General features: G+C 38.7%; 1 protein-coding gene across 2 annotated transcripts in view; it reads left to right on the top strand.

Moving 5' to 3' along the window:
• SKAP1 (src kinase associated phosphoprotein 1) overlaps positions 1-23,912 on the top strand; it is a 430,242-nt gene that overhangs the window by 300,438 nt on the left and 105,892 nt on the right. For both annotated transcript variants that reach the window (XM_063300798.1, XM_063300799.1), the window contains exons 4-6: positions 17,990-18,067; positions 19,131-19,214; positions 22,363-22,487. In XM_063300798.1, the coding sequence (XP_063156868.1) occupies positions 17,990-18,067; positions 19,131-19,214; positions 22,363-22,487 (287 nt within the window). The remainder of the gene's footprint in view (positions 1-17,989; positions 18,068-19,130; positions 19,215-22,362; positions 22,488-23,912) is intronic.

Genomic DNA, 23,912 nt, shown 5'->3' with positions numbered 1-23,912 from the left:
AAAATGTTCTGGAGTTCTTAGAAGGAAATGCTCCTAATTTCTTACTCAGATTCATATTCAGTAGTATAAAAATTGCTTCAGTGGATATGATGATGAAATTCCTTTGGGGGGAAAAAATAATACCTCCATGTTTGAAAGGCTGTATCTTCTATTTTTAAAAAAACATTGATATCATTTTTTCATCCTACTGCAAATGCAAGTGAAAATCCACTAAAAAGCAGCAACATTTTTCTACAGTATATAAGGTAGGGGACTGAGCCACTGGTAATTGATATAGAGCAGAGATAGGTAACTTAGAACTATTTACTGTAGATGATTTGAACTACAGTTCCCATAATCTCTGATCATTGGTTATGTGATTAGAATTTATAGGTGTTATAGGCCATAACTGGGCTGTCTTCTCATAATGTAGACCAGCCAGTCAACATTTTAGTGGGGAAGTCAGGGCTTCAATGGGCAGGACAATGCTGAAAGTGGGCACAGCCACATCACACCCATGGGTAAGGCTAGAATTTTCTTTTTTTTTTCTGGGGGGTAGATGGAGGATAATCCTTTATATGTATTTGTATCTGTGTGTTTTAATCTTCCAGCTTTCATGTATTCATAGGTTTTTGCAATAATAGATGGGTTTCCAAGTATTGCAAGTAAAATGTGTGTATTACTCAACACATTCATGTTGTGGGCAGTACTGAATTAGATAGACTAATGATCTGGCTCAGGGGGCTGCTTCCTATTAATTTTAGAAAATTTTGCAGAAAAACCCTATTGAGTAAGATTAACAATACTCAGAACATTTCTGAAACATGTCTTTCTACTAGATTCCATTCACAGATGCAGCTGCTCAGCAGATACCAATGTTAAAAGGCAATAGGGAACAAGATGGGCATCTAATGTACCTTCATTACTCTGCTGAAACACCATTCCTCAAAACACACTCATTTCAGTAGGGCTTACTTTGGCTTGTATCTATGGTATCAACTAGTAAAAGATCAGATGTGGGGGAGAACATTGTAACAAATATTCCAAGAATAAAGATTTATGACTGTGGGATGAAAGTTGTAAGTAAATTCTTCAAATCACATTATCCTGTGATCTGTCCTTTCACTTTCATAGGGCTCTTCTTCATATCCCCTTAACAGTGGCATAAATATGCTGTGCTAACAGTTTTAGAGGACATATCTTTATGTTGCAACCTTTGTCTCATTTCCAACCAACTTCAAGATGCCTAAAACTATTCCAGTTTTAAAGTAATGTTTTTTATCCTTTTATAACACAAATCTTGGCATATAAATGATCCATGAAACCTTATTTATAATCTTGGTTGTGATGTGGTCAGGGGCTGGCAGCTGCTGTGTTCTCATTGTCCAGTTGTAGAGAGTCAGGGAGATGACCTTGAGGAAACTATTACATAAACAAAGAGGGGTGAAACATTCCTTAAATCCTCAGAAGCAAGATAGTATTCAGGAGAAACCTCAGAAACAGGCCTCCCTTATTCACTGGGTTACAAGAGGGAGGGGAGGTAAAGCACAGTCAGGCTTGCAAGATTCTGTTACTACAACCTATCTCAATAAATTAAAGTTCTAATCTTGCTGTGGAGTCAGTTTCCTAATTTGGTTTACCTCATATGGCTGACATGAATTGAGGTGCTGTGACACTCCCTCCCCTTCAGTCATTGGGCACTGCTTTCCATGGCCATTTTGGCTTGGGCAGCAGGAGAGACTGGATATCTGTTTTCTATAAAAGCAACTGCCAGCGTAATGCTTGATTTGCACATCACAAAGCGCCAAGCAGACACTGCATAGACTCTTTATACACCCTAGTGTACTGTCTTCCGGAAGGCTGTAGACTTGTTATTAAATACATGTCAGCAGTCTTTTAAGAGATTTCTGGACCTGCCTGTAAAAACAAGGCTGTTGGTCAATTTAAACTTGGAAAGTAAATCTCTCTGGTTTTCTCCCAAATGAATACATTGCAGGTTTTCCCCTGCTTCTGCTGACCAGGTCCTTCATGCAACCATGCTCCCTACTGTTTCTATTCCTTTCATGAGGCGGTGCCATTTTGCCTACTCCAGTACCATTTTGCTTACTCCATAGGATACTGCTATGTACTGCTGCCTCTGGGCACTCCCTACCTTTCTTTGCTACCCATATGTATTTGGGAGATTTCCAATCTGGGGTGAAATCAACAGGAGTTCTCATAGTTGTTCCTTCTAGCACAGTTTCTGGAAGACCAGTAAACCTGTGTCCAAAATCAGCTTGGCTGACAGGTTGGTGGTGCAGAGGATGGGCCAGGTCTGAAGTGGGAGGGAGATGTCTCAATGTGCTGTGCAAGCTCCCTCCTGCTTCACCTTTCAACCTCTTCCATGCTTCACCTTTCAACCTCCTCCATGCCAGCAGGGCTATTTTTAGAGAGATCTACCAATCTGCCAGAGGACCACTAGAGCTCTGAACAGAATAGCCTGAGTGAAAAGGTTACTGGTGCAGAGCTTTTCTGCACTGGCAACCTGTCACTCAGGCAAATTGAAAGGTGACTAAAGCCTTTGTCCCAAGCATCTGCCCACCATTGGCCAAGCCTGTCTGCCTCACATAAAGGAGACAGCTAGTGGTAGTTTTTTCCCACTACCTAGTGATATGTGGGAGGGGAAATGAAGCTAGGGGAATCCACCAATTACTGCCCTTAAATTGTCCCACAGTAAAGCTATGAAGATAGGACCACTCAAAAGCCTCATTACTGAGGTAGATTAGAGTTTGGCCATTGGGACAGTGCAAATTATGCCAGCATACTTTTCTGCCAACTCAAGCACTAAAGGAATGCGCATTAATGCAGCCATGAGGAAGAGCCCCTACAGAGAAATTTGTGGAAATTACTAAGAAATGTTCTGCAATTTGTTGAGATTCAATATCAGCTTTTCACTAAAGACTAAAATTTATTTTACTTTGAATTGCTTGGAGCTTTTTGCATCTAAAAAAGTATTTAATCCTTAACAATTATCTTATAAACTAGGTTAGACTGAGCAATGGTGACTTGTTATATCATCCAGTGACTTTGCATAACAATGAGACAAAAAGGAAAATATAAGGGAGCACCAATCCCTAGCTGGAAACCATTGTAAGGTTAAGATTAGACACAGAGAGAAAAATAATGAAAGCGGGCAAAGGTTACATTAAATGACCAGCTGATATCTGCATTTTGATTAAGCAAAATTCTAGTTGTTGGCTTCTGAAAAAGGAGTGAGTCTAGACCATTTTTCTGCAGCTTATTTCTTGGGGAATGAAGACAAGGGGAAGCCCCATGCTGACAATGTACTGATAGCAAATGAGATTAAATAAGCATGGCAACTTACTGGCAGCTCCCTGCCTTCCCCCTGGTGTAATTCAATTCGAGCACAAGCAGTGATAGGAACTCACAGGGGCTGCCTCTGTCACCCCTGCTGAGGCTCGGAATCTTTTAACATCTAAATAAAAGTTTAACTCAAGCATTTTTATACTCTTGCCAGCGGGATAGGCAAGCTGGCATTGGGCACATTAATGTTAATATTCATAGTGGCAGATTTCTCTCCATGTCCCTGGCCTACTATGGTAATTATAAATGTGTGCTGCAAAATGACATTTAGATTTGCAGGCCTCGACACAAGGGGGATGGGGATGGAATTCAATAAAGAAGTAGGCTGTAATGCAAACCTGGTCCTTCCAAGAGGGAAGCCAAAGGAGACTGAGACTGAGCTTGAAGATTGGCAAATGTTGACAGAAATCCAAAATTTGTTTTGTTTTAATTGTGGAGCAGGGAGGATTTCTGCTCAGGAGTGGGCCTCTGGTAATATTTATACAGTGCTCTGTTGTGATTAGTGCAAACATCAGCCTGAGCTTGCTAACATCTGGAGGCCATTGTCCCATTTTCTCTAAGTCTTGCTTTCTTCTAAGAGAAGAGATCTGACTTTCCCAACACCTGCTAAGAAAGTGTGGCAACAAAATGAGATGATATAGCTAAGTCTGAACTAGCACTGAGGTATAACTTTTAATAATGTTTGTAATCCCTTGTAATGAGCACACAATTTACTGTGAAATAGGGCAGGCTACAAGGCAATCCTTGTGCTAATGCCTCCTACTTATCAGTGCCACCAATTATTTTATAAAGTACCTTACCATGAATGCTCTAGGCAGTTTAGGCTTATAATTTACACTGATGGTGAAAAACCAGTTTGTGCAAGGTTCTTTTAAATACTGTGAAACCTTTGTATCTTGTTAGCATATGTGAAATAGCCAAAACTCTTGAAAAAGGCCAGCCCAGTGCTCTGTACATCAAACAAACAAAACACCTGCTTAATGGGAATGCAGTTCTGCTATGCTACTGTCACAAGGCTGATGTTATGCCACTACGCATAGGATTTCCTAGGGTTGTGCACTTCATAATGTTTTCTAGAATACTGTACTGTCTTTACAAGTTTCACTCTGGATGCAGATCTGACAACTTTTCATCCAGATTATTTCTGAACACAGCTTTAGTGCACTTTCAGAAGTAATCGGACTAACAGGTCACAGGCATGGAACAACATGTTAGTTCGGCAACTTGATATGTGGCTAAACCAGCCATTCTAAGCACCTTGACTGCACTTACTCAACCCCCTCCATCATACTTTAAGGAGAGCAATTGGTGATTATTTATCTGGCTGGTAGGGAAACGAAACCAGGTAGGAGGGAAATGAAACCAGAGAAATCCACCAATAACTATACTTGTTTCACATTAAAACAGTAAGGGTAGCACCACTCACTGGGCTCATGACTATAGAGTCATTCGCCCAGCCTTTTTCCACCAATTCAAAGAAGCCCCATTACTTTTTGTCTTAGCCTATCTCATAGCCAAGTCAGAATGAAGCCAGTTCTGGTTTGAGCACTTTTTTCCCTAGGATCTGAATCTTCTAGCTTGATCATTATTCCTGCCCCCTACATGTGTGTGCAAGCACACACAGGCTTTATACCACAACCTACAACTATATTTAGAACTATTGTAAAAGTGCTTAATTAAAAAAAATGCTATCCATACTATCCTTCCTAAAGCAGTACTGTTTCCTAGTGACTCTGTAACAATTGCTCTTTTTCCCCTATTAATTAATTAATTAATTAATTAATTAAATTCATTCATTCATTTGCAAATGACCAGAAAAAAATGCCTCCAACATTTACTGATTACATGGAAAGGCAGGGTGCTAGCAATTTATTTTGTTTGTGCGTTGAGTGGGGCAAGAAGATTTCCAGAATCAGTGGCAACAGTGCCTTCTCTTTTTGGGATTATCCTAGGAGTTAGCTAGAGAAGGAACTGAGGTATTGTATTTTCTGCCTTTTCTCAACAATATGTAAGTCCCCTGCTTATTTCACGGACAGCAGAAACAAAGACAATTGAAGGTTAAGTTCAGATTGGTATGTGAAGGATTTGTGTGATGAAAAAGGAATGAAAACTGTGCTTCATGAACATGTCCTCAATTTACATGGCAGATGATTCTGGGAAGATGAATGTGGTTGTCTTATAAATTTTCTCATAGTATAGTTCAGTCTTCTTCAATCTGGTGGACTTTAATTTTCATCATACAGTATCTAGCCGGAACTGCTTTTGATTTGGAGTTGAAGTCTCACATATCTGGAGACCACCTGTTTGGGAAATACTGATCTAGTTCCTATATTGTTAATCTCTTGAATATAATTGCAAATAATATGGTGAGCCTGAGTTGATTATGATCACAAATCTGAACCTGGATATAGGTTAGGCATAAATAATTCTAGATTAGAAATCTATTGTCACATATTTGAGTGATTACTGTAAACAAATCTGAGTGAAAATTAGTCTTTTATCTCTCCTTTTTTGTTCCATATTTGGATGTCTTCATCAACTTTAAGTCCTAGTTTTGCAGCCCATTGTTCCTGCCTCCTTTTCCTAATAATTTTCCTAGCATTCAGTTATCCCATCTTCCTATACTGTGCCTGCTCATCTTCCTTGCCATGACCTTGCAAGAAGATGTCCCAGTCAAATTGATGTTTTCTAATCAAACTGTTTCCTTTATAGAGCCTGCATTAGTTTGATATTTGGTGGGAATTCCATAACAGCAGCAGTTCAGCCAGTGACAAGGGAGACATTTATAGAAAGTAGGACATTTTTTACTCATTCAGTATAAAAATCTCAAACTTGCAACAAGGTCACTAGCCAGTCAGACTATTTCAGCTCCACTTTATGGGAGTCATTTATTCTCATGCTTAGTTTCGCGGTTTCCAGAATCTTTCACACTTTCCCTTCATGCTCCAACACTCAATCCTGAGTATAGGCAGTTGACTTACAAATCTCAGGAAATCCTTAGTTATGAAAATAGAATGAAGCATCAGATATCTTGCTTGGGGAGAAAGAAAAGTTCCTGTCTGTCTAATAAAAGAGCTGAGCATGGGGTGGAGTAGGGGAATTTGCACAAATGAACTCTTATGTTTGGCTGCTGCAGTTGTGCCTCATGCTCACCTTGAGACACATTTGCAAGGATTTATTTCCACCCCCAGAGTTTTGCAGAGTCATAAAACTCTAAAATGAAAATAGTTCAGTGAAGGAAGAAAAGAATAGGGAAGGGAAAATTTGACAACATGGATGAATTGGCATATTAAGAGAGAGCTGCTTAGCAAAACAAGAAGGAACCCCTTCTGGTAAAGGATTCATACCTTAAAAGCTGGGAAAATGGCCACTGGGGACATGCTCAGTAGCACTTTCACATAGTTATGAGGGAGGGGAGGGTTGATTCACTATAAATTAGGTGGTACATAGAGCAGTGCCAAGTTTCCAACAGAATTCTGGTATCCTTTCTAATCAATTGGCATCATGCTCCAGAAGGTAAAATTTATTACCCCCCGGGATTGGGGAAGGTGATGCTGGTTCTTTTGATCACACTAATGTGTTCCTAACTAATTTTGAAAGCTTCAAAAGCTTGCTTTATTAATAAATTTAGGTAAGATTTCATCACAATCACCAGAATTTCTTTTGTCATTATAGGGGCAGGCACAGGGTAAACCAAACTGGTATATTCATCAGGTTTCTCTTTGCCAGTCAGATCCCCAAACTTTATCTTCAGTTTTCTTTTATAATTATGTTCCAATGGCTAATTACTAATTTCTTGCTGTACAACCTCTACCTTGCTTGTTTTTCTTTATGCTGTTTATGCGGTTTCTGTTCTACTTCAGAAAAGCTGAATATCCTTGATGCAGATTTCATTACTTTTTTTTTATTTTAAAACCATGTTTTTCTATTCCATATCCACAAGCAAATGATGTCTGATTATTAACAATGTTATCATGCAAATACTGCAACTAATGATACCATCATGCATGTGTCATTTTGATGTCACTGCAATTTGTTATGGATAGCATTGTAAACATTTCCTCCATTGTCTTCTGTCCTCCAGTCTTCTCATCCTTAACATTTACTATTTTTAATCTATCTTCTTCACCTTGTTTTCCTAGTTTTTCATTAACCTTTTTTATTTTGTCCGAAGTTTTATTCATAATTTTCTATATTTCATTCCTTTTCCCCCCATTTCTCCATTTTATCAAAGCTTCTTATATTCTCATTGTTCGATCCAGTTTCTGCTCTGATTGTGCTTTTCTTTTTTAATTGAACTAAGTTATCTTTTTGTTTCAGTTCCCTCCTCTTTTTCGTAACTATTGTTCCACTTTTCTCTCTTATCCATATCATGAGGGGACTTTTATATGACGACTTTGAATGAATTTGGAAACAGCTCCAGACCTGTGCAGTTGCATGAGGTTAACTGGTTTTGAGAACTAAATAAGGTGTGTGTGTGTGTGTGTGTTTCCTGGATCTGCTGTTACTTGTTTGATACAGGAGCAAAGCTGTGCTTTCCTTGCAATGCTACAGCTCTGCTGGGCTTGCAGACAAACTGTTTCCCCTTTGGCAAGAACTCATGATTCACTTTGTCTCCTTGGCCCTAGACTCTCTGACTCCCACCAGAATGCTTTCCTTTCATTTTTAGAGGCTTGAAAAGTAATAAAGAAATTATGACAAGATGGTTTAGATATTTCTTTTTATATAAAAGATTCCTATCATAGTAATGTGGATGGAAGGTGTGGCTACTTATTTATTTACAGTAAAACCTTGATTTAACAGGCCATTTGAGGGAAGGGATGCCCCTTGTTCACAATTGCTGTTTAGATCAGAGAGCATATCATGCCAAATTCATTCTATCAAGGTCTGGTAAACTGAGGTTTCACTGTAGTTCTTTTTTATGCAGAATTCTTGTTACTCTGGAATCTGTGGTTGCTTGGGACATGACATAAATGGAATGCCATTCCCTGTACATTCCGGTTAGTCAGTTAAAGGGACCATTGGTTGCTTATTCATATTCTCACTGAGGTTGATTAATATGTAGATGATCCCAAGTTCGCTTCATAATCTTTCTTAGGGATGGGAGAATGGAAATCCTGTGGTATGGAAACGGCCTCAGTGTCTTGTGATACAATCCCTGTTCGCTTTGAAAATGGAATTCTTTCCTCAATTCTTAAGAAAATATTTCTATAAATCTCCATCTTTTTCCAACTGTGATCCTGTTTCTCTTCTTTCTTAGCTCGTCTCCTCCTTTAAAATATGAAGAAATAAAAATATTATACCAATACAGTTTTTCTTTCACTGTGAATTTGCATTCAATTTGAACACCTTAACTGAACCTTCAAACCTCTCCATGAGTTTGTCCTTTCTCATCTATTAAGTGCTTTTCTTCCCTTACTCTACTCTGTTGTTCTGTTCATCCAATTCTGGTATTTTTATTACATTTCTTATTTCTACTGCTGTACTTTTCATTGCTGTACTTTTTCCTCTCATGACCTCATAAGTATATAGCATTCACCCTCTAAATATTTGCCTGGCCTCTTTAGTTCCAGTTAAATAAATTATTAAAAACTCATATTTTCTGTCTTGCATTTCCCCCTAGATGTTCATTTTATTAATTTTTTTCTTTCCTACTTCCACGTTATTTATTGTATTTACTCTATTTCCTTTTTTTTGCACTCTCCCTCCTTTCCCCAGTTAGTTTCCTCTTACTCTCCAGCACACATAACTTGAAAATCACAATTGCCATGGAAGCTGTCATAAATATACTTTGGGAAGAATGGACTCTAGAACTGGGAGAGGACATCATGTGCCATGTGAGCAAGCCAGGGTGTAATGAATCAGGAACATCCATTAGAATCTGCCACTAATTCTGATTAGGCTCCCAGCCAAGAAAATCAGAAAGGAACCACCTTAGTGTTCTGGAGTTTTTGCAATAGAGTTTGCTAGCTTTGTTTCTGTTTAGCAGGATTCTGTCTGTTAGAGTAGAACAATAAATACTAGAGTTCACTTCCTGCCTCAGCGTGGTTCTTTGCTCTATAGCCTGACAGACATTTAGTCTTACATATGTTCATATACTGTAGCAGGGTTTCGCAACCAGGGTTCCGTAGAACTGTAGGGTTCTGCAAGAGGTCACTAGGGGTTCCCTGGGAGATCACAATTTATTTTAAAAATTATTTCAAATTTGGGCAACTTCACATTAAAGAGGTAAGTTGCACTCTTTATTTTTAGTTTAAGAATGCTGTTAATGCATCTATACAGGCCTAGACATGAAACGAGTATAATAATGTGTAACTGCTGGCCTAGATTTGAGCCTGAATGTGCAGAGGTTCCCTGAGACCTGGAAAATATTTCAAGGGTTCCTCCAGGGTCAAAAGGTTGAGAAAGGCTGTACTATAGAATTAGTTTGTTTACATTTAAGTCAGTTTATCTCTGAAGAGGAAACAAGAAGAGATTAAACATATGGAGTAATACATGCAAATCTTCATAAACAAACCTCCAGTTGAGACTCTCACTGATGGAATGTTTGTCATTGTATAACTGACTAAGCATTCTACCAATGGGAGTCTCATTTTATTTATTTGTTTGTTTATTTATTATTCAAATTTTGTTACCGCCCATCTCGCCCAAAAGAGGGACTCTGGGCAGTTAGAGGTAATTTCTTTGACCATTGTATAACTGTATCAATTGTATAATTGATAGAAAATGAGTATGCTTCCATTGCTAAATTGTCAACTTTTTTCCATACAATGTTCATTTCCTTTGTCCTCTTCATTTCTATAGTTTTGATATATAAAAGTAAAGGAGCAACTACACAAACTAATGTGTCTTCAAAAACTAATAGGTGAGATAACTTCCAGCCAAAAAGGAGCCATTAAGTGCAAGACCATGTCATATGAATTAGGGTTGCATTTTGAGGACCGTTTCTCGAACAATTAGCTCTATCCCTCAATCCCATTTCTTCCTGAAAAGATACACAGGTGTCCACTATCCAGGAACTATTTTTTATTGAATTAATCCTAGTTTTAAATTGATTGATAAATGACACACAGATGCCAAAATCATTTTTCACTGGTGTGGATGTATCAAACACTCCAGTCCCCTATTCCATATGGAATAAATAGTGTGCTAAGAATTTTTATCTATCAGTGAAGTTTTTTGTTTTTTTTAAATCCTACTTCCTGCTGCCAGAGATCTCTAGACTGGGTCCTGCTTTTTCTCTGATCTCTCACAGAGAAATTGGAAGAATTCACTGACTCTATGTTTCCAGTTTTCTGCTAATTAACAAGAAATATAAGCAGAGTAGGCAACAGGTTATGTAAAAGTATAAAATCGAGTGTAAATCTCTGGTGAAGCAGACTGAAAATCAATTCACCGGGCCGGGCTCAGCGTGCCAAGATGTCTCTTAAATACATCCACAGTGTCTGTAGAATGTGAGAAGTGAGAATATTAGGGTATATTTGTTTCATTAAAGATCCAAAACTCAATACCAGAACTTACCTGGTTTTTATTTTCAGCACCACAATCTGTTATTATTTCACTTCAGAAGATATACTATAGAATTCCATTTTTACTACAGAAAACCCATATTCAAATATCTGAAACTAAAGAGTTTCTGGAGCAAAGGGTATAGAATTCATATGAATTGCATCCTCCACAATTCTTATGTATCTAGATAAGCTAAGAATCTGTTCCTGATTTACTCTGAGGTGAGGGTGGGGTCCTCTTTGCACAAAGGCTGGGAGGAATAAAATGAGAGGAACATCCTTTCCTGTAACGCACAGCCCATCTGAAAGTGTTCACCCATTATGCCAAAAGAGGGGCAGGATGGTAGAGGCCAGGACTAGTCAGAACTGAAGCCTTAGTCTGGGTTGCTCCTGGTCCATAAAACAAGGGGCTTCATGAGGCCTTCTACAGTTGAGCCATCAGACTTTCCTGCACATGCTTCCTTTTGGATTTAATGGTAATATATTCTATAGATTATTGATACATTTCTAATTTGTCACACCTTGTTGGTCCTTGGCATTTGGACCATTCATGATTGGATTAAGCAGGTATGAGACATTCTGCAACCCAGATCTCATACTGGAACATAGTATACAACCCTACCACTCCTGGAAGTTATCCAGATTGCATGCTAGGAGGATGTATCGAGCCTGTGGTGGATTGAGGAAAACACTGAAGACAAATCTAATCTTATACTACACCAAATCTCTTGTAAAGCTGTAACCAGTATATTTCTATACTGCTCTTCCTCCTGGAGGAGCACAGAGCAGTTTACAAAGAACAGTAAAAAGAACCTTAAATGTAACCATCAACAATAAAACCAACAATCCTAAGAGACAATAAAAATACAAAAATTAAAACAAGTTTTGTTTTTTTTAAAAAAGCAATTAAAAAGGCAATTGAAAAAAAGCAAACTCGCCCTGGAGCAGTTGTTATCCTACAAATGCCTGGGTGAACCGGCATGTCTTCAGTGGGCTTTCATTGTATACATTTGTTGGGTTGCTTAAGGCAGCAATTTTACACCATCTTTCTGAAAGTAAGTTCTGTTAACGATACCAGTTTTACCGCAAGGATGAGTGGTTTGCTGTATGACTGGAAGAGATTCTGAGTTATAATGCATCAGGCACTTCTAATCCAACAACTCTAATTAAAGGTGCATTTATTAAAAAATATGAGTGATTTTTAAAGAAAATAAAGCATAAAAACTGACTAGCTTAATTTAGCAGAAATCCTAAAGTACTAATCACTTCATCTAAACCATCTTTCAAGCCTGAGTTCCATATAGGGAAGTGAGTCAGATAGTATATTTCTAAGCCAACAAGAAAAGAACTATTTTATAAACTCATTGCTGACTTAAATACCATTTTAACTATGCTGGCTTCCTCATATCTACCTTGAGATCAACATGAAAAATGTGGTTCATGTGGTACAAAGAGGAATAAATTGTAGGATTTTTTCCCCTCTACTCCTTCCCTTCCAAACATTAGTGTGAAATGCTGCAAATGTAAGCACTGAAAGTTTTCTTTGGAGATTATGGCCAACAAAGACCAGAATTCTAGTATTTAGGGCAGGGATGTAGCTGTCTGTAGGATTATACTGTTAGTCATTCCACCATGATAACTTGTAAACCAACCATTGATTTTGGTCAGCTCTAAACTCAAACCTGAACTTCAAAGTACAGGGATTTGCATTTTCAGGGGTATTCCAGGCAAAATCTCCGCAAAGGATCGTTACCTTGTCGTGGTGCTGGAGCTTGAGCACCTCAATGATGCCATGAGCTAAACCGTGAAGGGCCACCCAAGACGGGAAGGTCATGACAGAGAGGTCAGACTAAATGCGATCCCTGGGGAAGGTAATGGCAACCCACCCCAGTATTCTTGCCGTGAAAACTAAATGGATCAGTACAACCAGAGATATGTCGGTATACCATCGGAAGATGAGACCCCCAGGTCGGAAGATGGTCAAAATGCTACTGGGGAGGAACAGAGGATGAGCTCAACTAGCCCCAGTCGTGATGACGCAGCTAGCTCAAAGCCGAAAGGACGGTTAGCGGCTGACGGTGCTGGTGGTGAACGGCGAATCCGATGTTCTAAGGATCAACACACCATCGGAACCTGGAATGTAAGATCTATGAGCCAGGGCAAATTGGATGTAGTTATTGGTGAGATGTCAAGATTAAAGATAGACATTCTGGGCGTCAGTGAACTGAAATGGACTGGAATGGGCCACTTCACATCAAATGACCACCAGATCTACTACTGTGGACAAGAGGACCACAGAAGAAATGGAGTAGCCTTCATAATTAATAGTAAAGTGGCTAAAGCAGTGCTTGGATACAACCCCAAAAACGACAGAATGATCTCAATTCGAATTCAGGGCAAGCCATCTAACATCACAGTGATCCAAATATATGCCCCAACCACAAATGCTGAAGAAGCTGAAGTAGAGCAGTTCTATGAGGATCTGCAGCACCTACTGGACAACACGCCTAAAAGAGATGTTATTTTCATCACAGGAGACTGGAATGCTAAGGTGGGCAGTCAAATGACACCTCGAATTACAGGTAAGTATGGCCTGGGAGAACAAAACGAAGCAGGACATAGGCTGATAGAATTTTGCCAAGACAATTCACTCTGCATAACAAACACTCTCTTCCAACAACCTAAGAGACGGCTTTACACATGGACTTCACCAGATGGACAACACCGAAATCAGATTGATTACATCCTTTGCAGCCAAAGGTGGCGGACATCTGTACAGTCGGTAAAAACTAGGCCTGGAGCTGACTGTAGTTCAGACCATGAACTTCTTCTTGCACAATTTAGGATCAGACTAAAGAGATTAGGGAAGACCCACAGATCAGCTAGATATGAGCTCACGAATATTCCTCAGGAATATGCAGTGGAGGTGAAGAATAGATTTAAGGGACTGGACTTAGTAGATAGGGTCCCGGAAGAACTCTGGACAGAAGTTGGCAGCATTGTTCAGGAGGCGGCAACAAAATACATCCCAAAGAAAGAGAAAACCAAGAAGGCAAAATGGCTGTCTGCTGAGACACTAGAAGTAGCCCAAGAAAGAAGGAAAGCAAAAGGCAACAGCGATAGGGGGAGATATGCCCAATTAAATGCAAAATTCCAGAGGTTAGCCAGAAGAGATAAGGAATTATTTTTAAACAAGCAATGAGCGGAAGTGGAAGAAGACAATAGAATAGGAAGGACAAGAGACCTCTTCCAGAAAATTAGAAACATTGGAGGTAAATTCCAGGCAAAAAATGGGTATGATCAAAAACAAAGATGGCAAGGACCTAACAGAAGAAGAAGAGATCAAGAAAAGGTGGCAAGAATATACAGAAGACCTGTATAGGAAGGATAACAATATCAGGGATAGCTTTGACGGGGTGGTCAGTGAGCTAGAGCCAGACATCCTGAAGAGTGAGGTTGAGTGGGCCTTAAGAAGCATTGCTAATAACAAGGCAGCAGGAGAAGACGGCATCCCAGCTGAACTGTTCAAAATCTTGCAAGATGATGCTGTCAAGGTAATGCATGCTATATGCCAGCAAATTTGGAAAACACAAGAATGGCCATCAGATTGGAAAAAATCAACTTATATCCCCATACCAAAAAAGGGAAACACTAAAGAATGTTCAAACTATCGAACAGTGGCACTCATTTCACATGCCAGTAAGGTAATGCTCAAGATCCTGCAAGGTAGACTTCAGCAGTTCATGGAGCGAGAATTGCCAGATGTACAGGCTGGGTTTAGAAAAGGGAGAGGAACTAGAGACCAAATTGCCAATATCCGCTGGATAATGGAAAAAGCCAGGGAGTTTCAGAAAAACATCTATTTCTGTTTTATTGACTATTCTAAAGCCTTTGACTGTGTGGACCATAACAAATTGTGGCAAGTTCTTAGTGGTATGGGGATACCAAGTCATCTTGTATGCCTCCTGAAGAATCTGTATAACGACCAAGTAGCAACAGTAAGAACAGACCACGGAACAACGGACTGGTTTAAGATTGGGAAAGGAGTACGGCAGGGCTGTATACTCTCACCCTACCTATTCAACTTGTATGCAGAACACATCATGCGACAAGCTGGTCTTGAGGAATCCAAGGCTGGAGTTAAAATCTCTGGAAGAAACATTAACAATCTCAGATATGCAGATGATACCACTTTGATGGCTGAAAGTGAAGAGGAACTGAGGAGCCTTATGATGAAGGTGAAAGAAGAAAGTGCAAAAGCTGGCTTGCAGCTAAACCTCAAAAAAACCAAGATTATGGCAACCAGCTTGATTGATAACTGGCAAATAGAGGGAGAAAATGTAGAAGCAGTGAAAGACTTTGTATTCCTAGGTGCAAAGATTACTGCAGATGCTGACTGCAGTCAGGAAATCAGAAGACGCTTAATCCTTGGGAGAAGAGCAATGACAAATCTCGATAAAATAGTTAAGAGCAGAGACATCACACTGACAACAAAGGTCCGCATAGTTAAAGCAATGGTGTTCCCTGTAGTAACATATGGCTGCGAGAGCTGGACCATAAGGAAGGCTGAGCGAAGGAAGATCGATGCTTTTGAACTGTGGTGTTGGAGGAAAATTCTGAGAGTGCCTTGGACTGCAAGAAGATCAAACCAGTCCATCCTCCAGGAAATAAAGCCAGACTGCTCACTTGAGGGAATGATATTAAAGGCCAAACTGAAATACTTTGGCCACATAATGAGAAGACAGGACACCCTGGAGAAGATGCTGATGCTAGGGAGAGTGGAAGGCAAAAGGAAGAGGGGCCGACCAAGGGCAAGATGGATGGATGATATTCTAGAGGTGACGGACTCGTCCCTGGGGGAGCTGGGGATGTTGACGACCGACAGGAAGCTCTGGCGTGGGCTGGTCCATGAAGTCACGAAGAGTCGGAAGCGACTAAACGAATAAACAACAACAAACCAGGCAAAATGGTACTGTACTGACTAATCATCACTCTATATCAAAATCTCTCTCTCTTTTATGTTAGTCAGACGTATTTTTTCTGGTGTATAAATCTGTCTTGTGTTGCACTGTCATAGTAAGAACTCACACAGTATATCACACTAGCCAATATGTACTTTGCTGTTATGTTACAGAAAAGCTTATGAAAGTGATTATCAGTCTCATCATTTAAGATGTGTGAATTTGGTAGTAATCAAGGATATAATCTAACATACAGTTTTTATTTTATTTTTTATTTATATTTATTAAAAATTTTAAACTGCCCAATAGCCATAGCTCTCTGTGCTGGTTACAATAAAACAGATTTGTGCTGTCTTGTAGTTGTCAATTTATTATTATTATTATTATTATTATGCACAACAATGTGAAATCACAGCTGCCAGTTCTTTAGCTGGTGCTGGCCTTCGTTCACATCAAGTTCTTCCCAAGAACCTAGGATGTCGTACTGTATCAGCGTAGTATATGTGTGGATCCAAGCAGTGTGGCCTTTTGTCATTGGCAGATGGAATTTTTGTCAATGTGCAGATTCCCTAAGTGCCACCCAAGGCTTTTTGGTATGGCACCCAGTGTGTTGATAGCCACCAGGACCACCACTGCCAGTTTATGCCATAATCTTTCAATTTCGATTTTCAGACCTTGATACTTTGTGATCTTTTCTTTGTCTTCTATTCTACTATCCCTGGGTATTGCCACTTCAATTATCCACACTTCCTGCTTTTCAATCAGTTAAATCTGGTGTGTTATGCACAAGACTTTATCAGTTTGTATTCAGAAATCCCACCATATTTTAACCTGCTCATTTTCGACTACTTTTTTTGCTATATGTTCCCACCAATTTTTCACTACTGGCAAATGATAATTTTTACAGATGTTCCAGTGAATCATTTTAGTGACTGTGTTACGTTGTTTATAGTCAATTTGTGTGATCTTCTTGCATGAGCTGAGTATATGATCTACTGTTTCTTCTGCTTCTTTACACAACCTGCACTTGAATCATTTGATGATTTTTCAATTCTGGCCTTGATTGCATTAGTTTGAATAGCTTGCTTTTGAGCACCCAAAATCAAGCCTTCAGTTTCTTTTTTTAATGTTCCAGTTGTAAGCCATTGCCAGGTTTTATCTTTATCCACTTTCCCCTCGATCTTTTGTAGAAATTGACCATGTAAGGCTTTTCCTTGCCAGCATTCTGTTCATGTTCATGTTCATGTTTTTATTATATTATATCGATATTCACGTTTTGTTTCCTGTACATCAGTAAGTTCCAATTTTTAACTTACATCAGTGCTTGTTCTTGACTCTTTTACATAATCAGCCAGTGCATCCTTTTCTTCTTTGACTGTTTAACTTGAAGTAAACCTCTGCCTCCATTACTGTGGGACAATATCTGTCAATATCACTACAGGGATGTAATGCATAGTGAATAGTCATGAGGTTTTTTTAGTCCAAACTGTCCAGATAATAATTCCTGCAGGGTATGGCCCAGGTATTGATGGCTTTGATGGTGTTTCCACCATTCAATTTTGTCTTTAACAATTTTCTCACTCGTTGGATGTATTCTTTACTAAACACATTTTTAACTTGTCCATGCTCAATGTTATCCAACTGGAACATGTCCAGATACATGGAGGCTTCATCTTGATGGCTCCTGATGGTCTGACCATTTGGCATTTCAATTCCATTACTGTACATAATTTTACCCCAATTTATTGCTATTGTTCATTTCTCTAGGCCAAATTCCATTGCTATATCTGTGCTAAAAATTCTTACAGTATTTGTCAATGACTGGATTTCAATTTCTGATTTTCCATAAAGCTTCAGATCATCCATGTAAAGCAAATGTGAGATTTCATTAGCATTTTTTGCTGTTTGATAGCCAAGATTTGTTTTCTTCAAAATCATTGAAAGTGGGATCATAGCAATAACAAATAATAAAGGTGATAATGAGTCACCCTGGAAGATGCCTCTCCTAATGTTGATAAGCCCATATTTTTCTTTTCCAACCACCAATTCTGTCTTCCACTGCTTCATTATTTTTTCTGTAAATATACTAATGTTTTTATTGACCCTGATTTTATTATTAACTTTATTGACTGATTCTATTATTGATATTATTATTATCATTATTATTATTATTATTAGATGCGAACAATATACAGAAGGCTACTGAAGATCAAGGAATCATTTTAAAACAAGGATATTTGGAAAAGAGAGCTAAAGGTAAACATCTACTAAATGATTATTAATAGCAACTGCTGTTGATTTATGAATTCACATTTCTGTGTTCCTGTGTTGTCCATGTTTTAGAACTTGTAATTCCTCTAAGCAAAAATTATGGTTAGCTTCTCATGCAGATGTTTGAGTGCTGAGAGAAGCACTATCACACAAAATATAGATACACGGCATCAACTGCTGGAAGTGGTTGTATTTGCTTCTACTCCCATTTCAGTATGATTATGGTTATGAATACCATGTATTAAGCAGATTTTTATCTTGGTGTATTAAGTCTATAGACATGTCCCTTAATGGAAGCCAAAGGCTAGGAAATAATTGGAAACATATCAGAAATATTCTGAATATATCAATCCATCAGTTTGGAAAAGATGCTATCCCTTCAGTTAGATGAAGGCAAGTGGATATTCAAGGTGTCAATAGAAGCCATGTTGTAACAGAGAAAGATAGCTAGGCAGAGAGAGAAAATAAAAAGGGAGCATTAAACAGATAACATTATTACTCCTGGAATTTCTTACCATTCAAGGAAGCAGGAATGGTAACAGTACATAGAAAAGGATGCTCCATGCTTTCTCAAACATCGTTTACACATTTGGCGCAAGAGGCAAATAAAGCAGTGGGCCCTACAAATTAGAAAAAGCAATCACTTTTTTTTGTATTTTGGAGTAAGTACTTAATCCCTGCCAGATTGTTTAAAATATTCAGAAGATAAGTAGTCCTTGATGAGAGCTTTCCAGATGTTTATAACTTCAGAACATCTAGAAGGTACCACAAGTCTCCAGGAAGGCTTATCTACATGACTTGTCAAATGTTATGTAAGTTGGGAATTGTGATAGTTGAAGTCTAGCACATCTGAAGCACATCAGGTTGGAAAAGGCTGCAGTAGGCAGACAAAATGAGTATATCTCTTCTGAAAAGTGTCTTGTATAAACAAAGTGCCTAGGAACAGTAATATGTATTATTAACAGCAGTAACAAACTCTGATTGATATGGCAGCCTTTTCAGAAATATAGAATTGTTACTTGCTTCACCTCTTCTTTCTTTTTCACAGACTCCAAAATCTTTGGCTCTGAGTGGCAGAAGCGATGGTGTGTCCTTGACGATATGGCTTTTTACTATTATGCAAATGAAAAAAGTATGTGATACCACACCCATGGTTTCTGTACTTTTGCTGCATCATTTGAACTGAATGTAAAGGAAAAGCTCTTCTATTTTAGGAGACAGGGTTCATGACTAGTCTTGAATCTCTGCTGGATCAGCTGGAGAAGACAGCGGTAGAAGAAATACTGTTGTCCAAAATTCACTTTAACTCTGTAAACTCTTTTATTCTCTGGTATTTTCTGCATTAATTACAAACATTAAAGCAGTTCTACACACAAGGAACATGGGGAGGTGTATAGGAGATTTATCTTCATAATGTAAAATTGAGAAAAAGAATTACTTACCCACTAAGGTTTGCAGCCAGTTAGGAAGTTGAATCTGGATCTTCCTCATCCACATGCAACAGAATAAGCATTACATCATATTGACTCTTTTAGCTGGGTGATGAATTACCCACCAGACAGTGTGGGACTATGCCATTAGATGCAGCCTTAGGAAGGAAGAAGACAGTCTGGTTGTATTCTAACACCCTTGTCAGTTAAAGATGAGGGAAAGGGAGAAATAGAGACACAAGGCCCTGTATAAAATAAAGTACAGCCCATTTTTTCCCCATTAGTTGTCAGATGGGCTTTAATCCTCCCCTAAGTGACCATATATAATCTTGTGTGTCAGCATGTATAAATATTTTTCAGTTATGCTCCATCAGATGCATATAAACAGGCTAATACTTCCAACTGAATTTAGCATGCCTAGATAGATGGGCTATGATTATTTTGTGCCTCCTATCCAGAGAGATTGAATGCAGGTTAAAAAAAATAAACAGGAAGAAATAGTGGACAGAGAGGGTAGTGCTGGAGTTTCTGAACTAGTGATGGGACTTTTCCCATGATTCATGAGATGACAGATGTTAGGGCTAGGGAAGTCAAGGTGCAGATCTATCTATCTATCTATCTATCTATCTATCTATCTATCTATCTATCTATCTATCTACATAGAAATGCATATCCATGAAGCCAGTTCCCAAGTTCCACAACACACTATAGCTTGACTGAGAAATAAGAGTATGGAAGAGGCCAGCCAAACAAGAATAGACTTGAAGCTAACATCACTGACATCACAGGAACAAAATGCACATGCAGCAGATGGCTGAACCTATATAGAAGGTTTCTGGAGGTCTCAAACCTCATCTCTCAGAATCCAACATCTTGTTTTGATGTAGCAGCTTAGTAGTTCCTGCTGCCACCAATTATTTTCCTAGAGGCACCTCATCCAGTGTCTAGCCCCTAACCCCAGTGTGTGAGAGAGATACGCTCTTGCATCCTGTGCTGCCTTACTGGTCATTATATGCCTGTAGCACAACTTCCTACTTATGTAGCATACAGGAGGATTCAGCCCTTCTTTTTTGGGGGGTGGGGGGAGGGGGAGATAGACCAATTTCACAAGAAATAAACCAAATCAAAATTTATTTTTAAAATGTAAAAGTATCTTTTTAACTTTACATATTAAAATGCAAATATTCATTTTTGAAAGAAGGAAATTTACAGGAGTGCCCAGCTCATGAGAGAAAATACCAGGTAGCTTAGAAAAACAAATGAAAAAATTTTAAAGAAAAATACAGTACTCCAGGTATGCCACAAGATGGTGATGGTCTGCTGCATAAGGAGATGAGATAAAGTGCCAAATTAATATTATCAATTACAAGAAAATTCTACAGAGAAAAATGTATTTTTTTGGAATCCAGCCTGAAGTATTTAATACACACTGTGAATTGAACATCCAATTTCATAAGTTGTACAGAGAAAAAAGAAATTTAGTACAACATAGAAACATACATTAATAATCTATTGCAAAATCCTGGCTAGACATATATAACAATTTCTACAAAAATAAAATCTTCTCAAAGCAAAGATTCTCTGTTTCCTTTTACCTGAGTTTTACCTCTCCTTCCACCAAAGGGTGGAGCTTGGGTATTTGATTATTTGTATGTGACAAGGATCATCTCTCCCTCATGGGAATATGTTTTGTGAATGTCTAAGCCTGCTTAGCTTCCATTCTACCTCTTTACTTCTCCTGTATCACTGAAGGACAATCATAACATCCCATTCCCCATTCTGTGCCTATGAGATCACAATATCAACATGAAATGGCTAATCACTGTACATTAGTGATGTGATTTCCTGATAATTTCTAGTAGCAAGCAAAAAAAAGAAAGGGTTCATAGTACCTGTAAAATGGGGGAGAGAGGGAGGGCTTGAAATATTTGATCTACCCGCTAGTGTGATATCATGACATAATCCTACTTATAGCTGCTACCAACACCTCCCCTCAAATATATTTGTGTTAATAAAAGGGCAGCTCCTAGCAGTCCTATATCAGTGACTTAACTGGAGGGTAGAGAGTACTTTTGGGTGAGGGCAGAATCTGCCTTCTGATCCTGCAACGTGGATCCTGTGGAATGACCCTCCCTTTTTTATCACCCTCCTGCATATTAGCTTGAAGCAAATGCATATGTCAAGTCTGCCATATGGAGACAGCTTTAAATTGCTTCATCTAGCAGCTGTTCAGAAGTGGAGAGTTATTTCTGTGCAATTTTTCCAAGCTGTTGCAAACTTGGGAGGAGGGGTTGTTGATGCCAGAATACAGAAAATCTAAAATGAAAATCCTGTGCACACAGAGCAGTTCGTCACATGTTCAGGCATGGATCAATTAAAAGCTAATTCTATATGGCAGTTGTAACATGAATACTGGGCCTAGGTCAGAGTTCCAACAACACAGCTCTTTTATATATTCAGAATACTGTACTTCCATAACCAGAAACATCTTTTCAACAACACTGTAAGTTAAACCAGTAATAACGTTGCATTTGAATATCGAACTTGTATGCAGAAGGAAATTTAACAAAGGGAATGTGCTTCCTTCTTCTATTGGTGCTCATTTACTAAAAGTTATCCATAAGAGGGGAATCATTTTTTTCTTAAAATAAAAAGCAGTTTGAAGGAGGAAGGCATGAACAGAAGAATGATTCAACTCTTCTCTGCTGTCTAGAATCTATTGACCATTCTATAAGGAATCTTAAAGACCTTAAATAAGGTCCTGTGTTGGAGAAGTAACAACTGTAAATAAGGTAGTGGCTAAAAGTTTATGCAAGTCCAATGATCAGTCGTCATTGCTGTGTTGTACAGGCAAACAACCAAAAGGCATGTTCCCTATTGAGAACTACCATGCTCAGCTAGTTCCCTACCTGCGCAAAGATTCCCGAAGAGATTGCTGCTTTGAGCTGACTTCTCCTGGTGAACGAACCTATGAGGTACGCTTGACAGACGTGGAAAGTCCTCTTTTTGCCAACTTGACCTGCAGGAAGAGTTTTCATCAAGAAATTTAGTTGTGTGGTTAATGACGAGAAGGGTGACACTCTACATTCTGGATCTTGGAAGATACCCATTGACAATGTTTGGGCTTCCTCTGTCACTGGTCTTCTTTATGGAGGCCCATTCAAGTAGAATTTTATAATAGCACTGTTTGTTTATCCACCCATCTATCTTAGTTAGCTGTAAAATCCTAATATCCTGACTTATAGAATATCTTGATATACGAAACTTAAACTGTTTTTGAACTACTCTGTCATGCTTGCCAGCAGAATTTAGCCAGATAGTCAGTATGGCATGGCTAGATAAAAGCTTTTATTGCTTACTGAAATAAAGCTATTTTAAGCAGTTGACTGCCCTCTGGCAGTGTGAGAATACAATTCCTTCTTATACCTGTTTAAATCCAGTGGTTCTATTTCCCACCTTTCCCATCATTTAACAAGCACCTTGCTTTGCATTCCTCAGGCTTGGTGCTGTCTGGTAACTGTTTGTTGACATAACCAGTGCTCCTGTTCTGGGAAATTCTAGCTCTCAGCTTGAGTCCTGTATTCTCCCATTTTGTTAAGGGGGATGAGATATCCCTTTTTCTTCCTACTAATGTATATTCAACATTTGCATTAAAATGTGTAGAATTAAAAAGCACTGTAATCTCTCTGTACAGTTGTTTTTCTCCTTCCACTTAACTTACCCAGGCATTTCTGAAACTGGAAGGAGCCTAGAGGTTGCTTCTTCAGAGCTAATATGAACTAATTTATGCTGAGGTTGAGGTTGACACAACCCAATCAACATGTGAAAATCCCACCCAGGAAAATTAATTGAGATTCAAGGCTTCTCAAAACTTCTTAAGCGAACCAGACCTTGTTCTTTTGTTCTAATAGGTTGCTGCTTCTCATCCCATACTTTTTTCTCCCTGGTTAGCCTGTTAGCTAGCTATCCTGCTTCTTGTCTGGCCCTTCCTTCAGTGTTTATCTCTGTATCCTTCCTTCAACAATCTTGAGCAAGCTGTGTACACCAAGGAGATAGGCAAAATATCCTCCCCCATATTAGAAGAGTGAAACAATTTCCCCTTTAAAACACACCCCAGAGTGTCACCCAGGGGTGTGTGGCACTGTCAGTCAATATCTAAATCGTCATTTGTATTGCTAATATAAATCTATTAATACATAACTTTCTCCTTGCATGTTATTTTTGGTACCCAAAGCTGCAATTCCAACACCAGTTGTTTGCATTTTAGTCCAATGTATCGCCAGTCATTACACACTGTCCATATTTTGGTTTCCTTTCAATATATATGGATAGCCTCTTCTTAGGAAAGTGGTATGCCCTTTGATTATTTAAAAATAACTATCTCACACAGTCTGTGTGAG

The sequence above is a fragment of the Candoia aspera genome, chromosome 4 (assembly GCF_035149785.1).
Source record: "Candoia aspera isolate rCanAsp1 chromosome 4, rCanAsp1.hap2, whole genome shotgun sequence".
NCBI classification, from domain to species: Eukaryota; Metazoa; Chordata; class Lepidosauria; order Squamata; family Boidae; genus Candoia; species Candoia aspera.
The sequence above is the reverse complement of the archived record's forward strand: the minus strand, read 5'-3'. Positions and strand labels throughout refer to the sequence as shown.